The sequence below is a fragment of the Nicotiana tabacum genome, chromosome 11, assembly GCF_000715075.1.
Source record: "Nicotiana tabacum cultivar K326 chromosome 11, ASM71507v2, whole genome shotgun sequence".
Taxonomy (NCBI): Eukaryota; Viridiplantae; Streptophyta; class Magnoliopsida; order Solanales; family Solanaceae; genus Nicotiana; species Nicotiana tabacum.
Window position 1 is genome coordinate 181,395,086 of NC_134090.1, and position 8,737 is coordinate 181,403,822.

Sequence of the window (8,737 nt, forward strand, 5' to 3'; positions counted from 1 at the left end):
TGAAAAACACTTTTAAGTGTTGAACTAATTTAATAAATACGCAATTACGTTTTTGAATACAAATGTTGAAATTGATAATAAACTGCTGTAGTATTTGAGAAAAAATTGTCGATAAGCTCTTTTTTTTTTAAAAATAACTTAAATAACCTTAGAACCGTTTACACTTATAAGGGCATAATTTCTTCAAAATTTAGATTCCAGATCGATTCAAGTACAAAATATTTTATTTGTTATTTTATTTTAAATACAATTGTACTTAGATAAGATTTTTTTTATGATAAATAAAATTTATTTTACGATAAACATATAATCATAAGTTACAACAATTAATAAATTGACAAAAGTTTCTAAGTAAAAAATAAACCTAAATAAATATTTGAAGAGAAACAAACAATGTCTTCATCACCACAACACTTAAAAAGCAATGCACCAAAAATTTGATATGTTTTCATTTATTACATATAGTTCAAAGATTAATACACAATCACATAGATATAAATATGTAAAGGAATAGAGAATTTTATTATCTTAAATAGTAAATGAGAATTGCAGACTTGAAGAGGACGGAGGAGGGGGGAGAGGGTTTGACAGTGAGTATCGATGTAAGAGTTTTGTTCTAAAAAGAATATTTTAAGAATAAAATAATAAAAATCTTGGTCAAACTTAAAGTGCTTATAAGTTAAAAATTCATAACGTGAGGTGATCAACTTATGACTTTTAGCTTATTTTTGACTTATAATCACTTTTAACTTTATCAAACGCATAAATAAGCCGAAAAGTGCTTATAACCTACTTTAACTGGCTTATAAGTTTAGCCAAACACTCTCTTGGAAATCATCAAATGAGATTTATTGAGTTTTTGGTCAATATTGTCCCCTATCTTTGAGGATAGGTCTATTTTGGTCCTTCAAATATAACTCTGAGCATATTTAATCCCTTAAGTATGCTAAAGTGGAGTATCTTTAGTCCCTTATCTTTGAGGGTAGGACTATTTGATCCCTCAAATATAACCTTAAACATATTTAATCTCTTAAGTATGCTAAAGTGGAGCACCTTTAGTCTCATTGACAGAATGTGTTAAAAAACTAACGGCGTTAACCAACTCTGATTCATGAAGCAAATCTTCAGCTTTGAAGCAAAACGTTTCCTCTCCTTTTATTGGATAACGCATATTATCACTTTAATTCCTCATTTTTAGATAATGTCTTCTAAAATTTTGACCTTGAAAATATATAAATTTGTATATTATTTTGTGTGTGTGTATATATATATTGTATGTCAATATACAAAAATTATACAAATTTTATATACTTTTTCAGCTACCAGATATAAATAGTTTCTAGCGCAAGTTGAAAGTGAGAATACAATCTGGTTATTCGTTTGCTTCAATAATATGTGTAGAAGTGATCTTGGCAGCTTTATTTTTTTTTTCAAATTTTTATTTTTCTTTTTGAAAAAATCAACCGAAATTTTTAAAAGTAAAAGTTTCAGCATTAAAATCTTAAATTTATCAGCTATGTACTATTACTGGTTGTTGGTTTATAAAATATTTTCGATAAGTAAATAAAAAAGAAGGTGAATGTTGAAACCAACTTAGTTAGACTAAATATAAGTTATATTTGAGAAACAAAATACACCTAGCATCAAAGATTAGAGACTAAAGCTAATCCACTTTAGCATACTTAAATTGATCAAAAACTCAGATTTATTCGTGCAACTTTTAAAGGCTTCGTTCTACTACTCTACTTCACACTTTACTGAAAATATGGACGCCACCGGAGAAAGGACCGCGGCTCCGGCACCGGAGACGCCGTGGGGGGAGAAAGTATCAGAAGCTGTGCTCTCAGTATACCGGCGTTTACCAAAGAAAGGAAAACCTCAGGGCCGTGAAGTCACTGTTTTGGCTGCTTTTCTTCTCTCTTCACCTTCCCAAGGTCTCAGAAAAGTTGGAAACTTCATTTAACAATTGATTTTTTTCCCGAATTTCTATATTTGCTATTTTTCTGGAGAAAACATAATTGTTTATTATTTGCAGAACTGAAAGTGATATCAGTGGGAACGGGGACGAAATGCATAGGGCGTTCGCGACGGAGCTCGAAAGGCGATGTTGTGAATGATTCTCATGCTGAAATTATCGCTAGAAGAGCTCTACTTAGGTATTTTTTTGGGCTCATTTTTCCATTTGCTGAATTAGAGGAAATAAATGTTACATCTTTGAAGTAGGAAGATTAAAGCATCTTATTGAATTGGATTTTTTAGAATTTCAAAAAGTCTATGTACTATCTGAAATTGATCAGCTATAGCCTTTGTAAACTTTTGGTTTAATATTACCCATGTCGTCTTTGTTTTTTGCCCTTGACGTCTAATGAAGGTCCAACTAAGGATAATGTTAAACCATAGTCAAAAGTTCAGGGCTAAATTTGGGCCTTTTTTCTTGAACAATTTGGACACGTGGAATCTATCCATTTCACGCTGGAGCTTCGTCGGTGGAAAGAGCAAGTACAAGATGGTTTGCTAACAACGAGGGTATTAGTCGACCAAATGTGTAACTGGAAGCAAAATTAAGCAATTTCGGATGGTACATGGAAATCTGGACCTTTACTCCACATATTAAATTTGAATGTTATAATTGTGTGCAATAATACAATTTCAATCATGGACAAGTATTTGTTGGAGTTGTATCAAACAATTCTCATTTTTCACATGAGACCATCCATCACCAACTGTTACTGACCATACTTTGGCATATCAGCATAATAAGTTGACGAACTATATTACTAGGTCTTGTATTGAACAGCTAAAAGGGAATGGATTTTATCTCTTTCTTGAAAGGGACTGGAAATAATATGTATCCCGTCATGTTGTCTGGTAATATTGGAAGGGGCCTTCTGAAAATTTTTGAATGAGCCTTGGTCCTCCTACCAGTCCACTCTTCACCTTTAGCAGAAGCTGGTCTTTGATTCTATTCACATGAAGTGATAGACCTATCATGTAAACTCAAAGAAAAGATATTTCTGGAGTGAAGACAGAAGTCTTAATTCTTAAATTTTATGACTTTGTGCATGTGCTGCAGTGCCAGTGTCTCTTATTTGAGTGTTATATATTGAGTGACCAAGGATATGTCTAGGTGTACATGGATGAGATATGTCCTAACTTTTGTTAAAGGAAAAGGACTTTTATCAATGACCTTAAAGATTTTTTTTATCACTCCAGGTACTTGTATTCAGAGATTCAACATGTTTACAGTACTCTTGATAGCAATGGAGGTGTATTATGTGATGATGTGGCAAACTTCATGTTCCATTTGGAGAATGATGGTTTAGGATCAAAGAGATTGAAAATGAAACAGGGGTGGCAGTTACATTTGTACATATCACAATCACCCTGTAGGTTGTGGTAGCCCGTTATCAGTTTTAAAGCCCATTCTTCATTTTCATGTAAGACTAGAACTCTCTGTTTTTCGATTTAGTTATTGTGCTAGCTTCTTTGCAGGTGGAGTTGCCTCATCTAATTCAGAACGCTCGTCATTGTGTGATAGTCCTTCAAAGAAAGGGGACATGATGTGCTCATCTATGCAACGCAGTTATTCAAAAGGGGAGTCGTTGGGATATACTACAACGGATGATGGTATGACCATATTAGTAACATTGGGTATAGCCAGTTCCTGTAATGCCTTTTGTGCACCCCTCCTTGTCATATAAAATCTGTTGAGTCATTTGTTACTCAGATTTGTCGACTCAGTTACTGTTTAAAGTAATCCCAAGTGGGGGTAGAATCTTCATTTATTTAGATCTATTTTGCTAGAGTGCTTAATGCTAGCTTTGTTCACCGCTCAGGCTGAGTTGGTTCCTTAATGGGCATGCATATTAAGGCAAGATCAGCAAGGTGGATTCTTAGATCAAGACTCCAAGCCTGGTTGCAAGTCTATAGCCCAGTTCCACTTTGACCACCTTCAAGCACCCAGTTCATATATTTTGCTCTTTCTTTCTACATTTTTTGGCTGTTCAAGCTTAATCCATAGAGCTCATTATCCAGTCCAAACCCCTATTTTTGTGGGCTGTCTTGATGGTTAGTGGTCCTTTTTACCCGTGTGAACTGTTGTCGCCCATTCTTTGAACTTATCTTCTTCCTTGTGAGGTACTATGTTAGAAATTACTTATAAAAAAGTACTATGCTAGAAACTCACAAAAATTAGTAGTCCTGATCCAATTGACTTGCCTGTCTTGATTTTCACGTATATTAATTGACAAAATAAAAATGTGTACTGTTTATTCTCAAAAATAAAAATGTATATTGTTCAATATTAAGTAATTACTTATCAAGCCCACTTTATTGATGCTAGCGGTTGATGCGTTTTTCTTCTTTTTGGAGAAGGAAGAATCGTGCTTTTATCTGAAGAACGTGATCTCATATCCTATCTCCTTGTAGAGCAGTCTTTGCTTTACTACTTGGGATTGGCCATGAGAAATACATACATTCCATATTTATTTATTTGTGCCCGCTAAGCCTTATTTCAAGTGGCAAAGGTTGAGGGACTTGTGACTTATGTCACAAGTTTGAGCCTTACACCATGCGAAATAAGCCTGATATTTAAGCGGAGAAGGGTAGAGGGGCGGGCTTTCGAAGGCTGCAGTTGGTCCTAAGGGTTGGCCCCAATGGATTTCTCGGTTGTAAAAAGAAAGGGAATTGGATCGACATGTTACGTTTTAGTCTCTGAAGAATAGAATAATGGAAACTGTTGTATTGAAAAGTTTATAGTTTCGACTTAGAATAGTCTTTTTGGGAAAACCCCTAAAGGAAGATTGATATTTTTTTGGGACAAACACTAAACCATGTAGACTAAAGATTTAAAAGCAAAAGGGTCAAGGTGGTCTTTTAGTTGTATCTGAAGAGCTGAGATAGTAAAAAGAAAGGGAATTGGATCGACATGTTACGTTGGGTAAAGGTGGTCTTTTAGTTGTATCTGAAGAGCTGAGATAGTATCCGGCTTGTGACTGTTTAGTATTCATAACTAATCTTTACTTCTGGTGTAAACTTTAATGTATACTAACGGTAAACACGTCACATCAGCAGTTAATTGACTTGAGGAACCAAATTATAGCCCACAGGGAAGAAAATAAAAAAGGACTCATCATGATGTCTATGGTATGTATCCTAAGAAATTGGGCGCGGCAGTCTTTCTGCATTCTCCACATTATCATGTCCTCTGGAGGCGTTCCCTGAGTTATGATTTTTGAGATAAACCAAACAGCAGTTCACTGTGCAAAAGGCGGATCTAATCATATGGAATTTGGATATTAGTGTATAGCAGTCCTTATTAACAAATGCTTAGAGGAACACGATCTAACCATAATTTACTAAAGTACCTAAATTGACAATTGACGTTGTCTCACTTTAAGACTTTTCGCCAGGTCCTAAATAGTGGTTCATGTGTTGTATGAGAATAGATTTAGGAAACCCAAAGTGCTATCTCCCCCTCATAACTTAAAAGCAAGTAAAAACTAAAAAAGAGGAGGGAGGGAAAGAGAGAGAGATTGAATGATAAGTAAATGGCCGTCTCTCATATCTGTTTATACTTTTCTTAAGAATAATTTCATATTTTATCCTTTCAGGTTGTTGTCCCGTGGCCTTTGGCACAGTCGTGCGAAAACCTGGTCGTGGAGATACAACTTTGTCAGTCAGCTGCTCTGATAAGATTGCCCGTTGGAACGTGGTCGGTGTACAAGGTTCCTTATATTTCTTTTTGTTAGATATGCTTTCAGTAATTAAACATCCAAAGCGAATAAAGGAAACCTTTAGAAATAACTAATGAGGACTGACGCTATGTTGAAACCGTTACCTTTCTCAGAATTTTTGAATAGTGTAGAAGCTGTTATAGCACAAGTTCTTTATCATGTTCTAATTTTTTTTTGTTTTATATTGTACACCGATAATTGTTTCTCTAGATCTGCTAAACTGATGCGTTAAATCGTCTTTCGTTTCATTTAATTATTTGAGATTAGCAGCTATATGAAAGTATCGGATGTTTTGCTAGATTGATAATCGCTGTAAATCCCCATCTTTCGTGGAGTTTAGATTATTATGAATTCCCATTAAATACCGGCACGTTACTAACACATACAGTCTTTTCAATAAAACACATGGGTACATCTGACTATTCAATATGCAATGGCATGGAATGGTCTGTTGTCTGTTTCGTGGGATTGAAAGTAGTTTTTGATGTATAATCATTTGCTTTTTGGAAGGGAAAAAAGTCCTGGTGCTTGGACTTTCTGAGGACATTGTCTCATGAAATGGACCTGTGAGCACTGCTTTTGTAGGTGTTGTATTATCAACTTTTGAAGGCTTTCTCTTTAGCGTGCTTTGAATATGTCCTGTAACGGAAAGTTTCTATTTTCTGGTGACTGGCAGTGTTTTTAACTCTAAGCCAGTGATTATATTATTATTATTATTACAGGAGCTTTGCTTTCTTACTTATTGGAGTGATTATTTAGTATTTACCGGAAGTTCTATGTTGTTTCTGCTTTCAGTCAAGTACCATTCTTATTGCAGGAGCTCTACTTTCTTACTTCTTGGAGCCAACTTATATCTCTTCTGTGACCATTGGACAGTCCCATATAGCTTCTAAAACCTCCATTCTTGAAGATGAAGTTATGAGAGCTGTATATGAGCGGATCCTACCATTGTCCAACAAGTTAATCGATCCATTCCTAGTGAACAAGGTTTCTGCACAATTTGATTTAGTCGTGCTTCTTCATTTTATCATCACTGTATATAGTTACATTTCTTCCCTTTGCCTTTGATAGCCACTTGTCTTTGTAGCGCCAACTCCACCCGAGGAGTTTCAACATTCTGAAACTGCTCTCACCACTTTAACTTGTGGGTAGGTTTCACAGTATTCCTTATTCCTGGTGAATAATCTGTTGGTACTGCTTTTCTTTTTTTCTTCTCAAAAAGCGTATTCTGCTATCAAGGTACTCCATATGCTGGAACAAGTCTGAGTTGCATGAAGTCATACTTGGAACCACTGGCAGGAAGCAGGGTACTTCTGCAAAAGGCGCATTGTCTCCTTCCACTGAGTCTTCTCTATGCAAGTAAGCTCATCAAGGAATAGATTTTAGAAAATTTTATAGCATTGTTAATGCTATGACTCTTCATTTTCGTGGGGTAAAATTTTAGAAAATTCAGTCTGATGCTTAATAAGGAGTCGCACAATTTTGTTATTTTCACTATATTAATGTGCAAATCATTATATATAATGTGCTTTTAGTATTGTCCTTTCTGACGTTTAAAAGTTTGCATAGAATTATCCATGGTATGTGGAAATATCTTGTAAATTGTTGGAAATAACATCTACTATAATCATTTCAGGAAGCGCTTTTTGGAGTCCTTCTTATCACTATCACGTAATTGCTTAAGTGAACATGCTTTTGTTGAGAACTCTTATCGAGAACTAAAGGTGACATGTTATTCTTTCTGTACAAATATCTGCATATTTTTTCCAAAAAATATTGATGTTTACATTCTTATGTGATAACTTTATTATGTTCACTTTAGGTGAACTAAAGAGGCTAATATTTTCATAGGTCTTAGCAATAAAGGTGGCATGCAGTTGTTTGGATACAAATACATGCATATTTTTCCTTCTCAAAAAAAGAAATGCATATTTTCTTATGTGATAACTTATACTGTTCACTTTATGTGAACTGAAGAGACTAATATTTTCGTAGCAATAGAGCTAAATTTGCGGAAACAGTGTTTCACCGCTTTCTACTATCGTTTGCAGGATAAGTCACAAGAATATAATTTAGCTTCAAAAACCTTTAAAGGCAGTTCAAATTTCAAGAACTGGTTTCTGAAGCCTCAAGATTTTGAGATCTTCTCATTCATGGCTACGTGAAGTGAGTTGCTGCCCATGATACATTGCATGACTGAAAATGAGGTATAGCATCGTTAATGTGTAAATTGGTTTAGTTTATTGCAAGTGATTCAGAAGATGTCGTGTGAAAAGAAATTGAAAAAGCAAGATAGTGCCTTGCAGGTACAAGGGTGGACCTGTGAATATATTTGACGGTTGAAGAGTTGAACATGGGTCGTGGGCCATTTTGGAGCTGAGGCTGATAGTATAGGCCCAACTCCGGGTTAACAACTTCATTGAATTGACAGGGGAATAGGCCAAATTACGTGATTTACGTTTCTTTCAGTTTAGAGCGCTGTGAAGTTGTTTGACAGGGGAGTTAGTTAAGTTTCTTGCAAGTGATTTCAAATTTCTTCCCCTATTATTGAAGGGATCACTGGAAAAATGAAAATCTGAGCCTTAATGCATTATGCATGTGAAAGGATGCTGTCACCGCGATTTGCTTTATACTTAATGCTGTCTCTATGATTTGCAAAGGCTACTTTGGACAGTGCTTAGTTAAAGTCAGTCAAATGCTTTATTTCCTTCTTTGGGTTCAGTCACATGTTACTCTCTAGTTTCATGCTAATTAACACTTTGCTGTATTCTCACTTAAGACACAAAACTAATGTGATTTTACTGTGATTATCTTCTTAGAGCATTCACAAGGTTCTACACCCTTCGTTAACGTAAAAATAGCATGGTATAACCAGTTTTTGGACTGGTCATTCAAAAATAGCTAGCGTTTACCAAGTCAATGAAAAATAGCTACTATTTTGCTGCAATAGAGACCGGTCCAACATAATATACTGGAGTTTCGTGCACATGTGTATGAACACC

General features: G+C 35.0%; 1 protein-coding gene across 5 annotated transcripts; it reads left to right on the top strand.

Moving 5' to 3' along the window:
- Window positions 1-1,644: 1,644 nt before the first annotated feature.
- LOC107817174 (tRNA-specific adenosine deaminase TAD1) lies at window positions 1,645-8,550 on the top strand. Of its 5 annotated transcripts, none has more exons than XM_016642948.2 (11): window positions 1,645-1,934; window positions 2,036-2,156; window positions 3,214-3,386; window positions 3,493-3,627; window positions 5,613-5,726; window positions 6,553-6,722; window positions 6,807-6,883; window positions 6,975-7,094; window positions 7,372-7,459; window positions 7,787-7,942; window positions 8,042-8,550. In XM_016642948.2, the coding sequence occupies exons 1-10, from the start codon at window positions 1,766-1,768 to the stop codon at window positions 7,898-7,900; spliced, it is 1,281 nt and encodes a 426-aa protein (XP_016498434.1). In that variant the 5' UTR covers window positions 1,645-1,765; the 3' UTR covers window positions 7,901-7,942; window positions 8,042-8,550. The 5 variants fall into 5 exon arrangements, with proteins under 5 accessions (XP_016498434.1, XP_075081928.1, XP_075081927.1 ...); XM_075225826.1 differs by having other exon boundaries at window positions 1,649-1,934; window positions 3,493-3,651; window positions 8,032-8,444; XM_075225825.1 differs by having other exon boundaries at window positions 1,650-1,934; window positions 3,493-3,651.
- Window positions 8,551-8,737: the final 187 nt, after the last annotated feature.

Bases quoted from the DNA above. Each gene is read 5' to 3' on its own strand.
- LOC107817174 (XM_075225826.1), top strand. From the start codon at position 1,766: ATGGACGCCACCGGAGAAAGGACCGCGGCTCCGGCACCGGAGACGCCG. The intron at 1,935-2,035 runs GTCTCAGAAAAG...TATTATTTGCAG, and splicing joins TCTCTCTTCACCTTCCCAAG to AACTGAAAGTGATATCAGTG. The intron at 5,727-6,552 runs GTTCCTTATATT...TTCTTATTGCAG, and splicing joins GAACGTGGTCGGTGTACAAG to GAGCTCTACTTTCTTACTTC.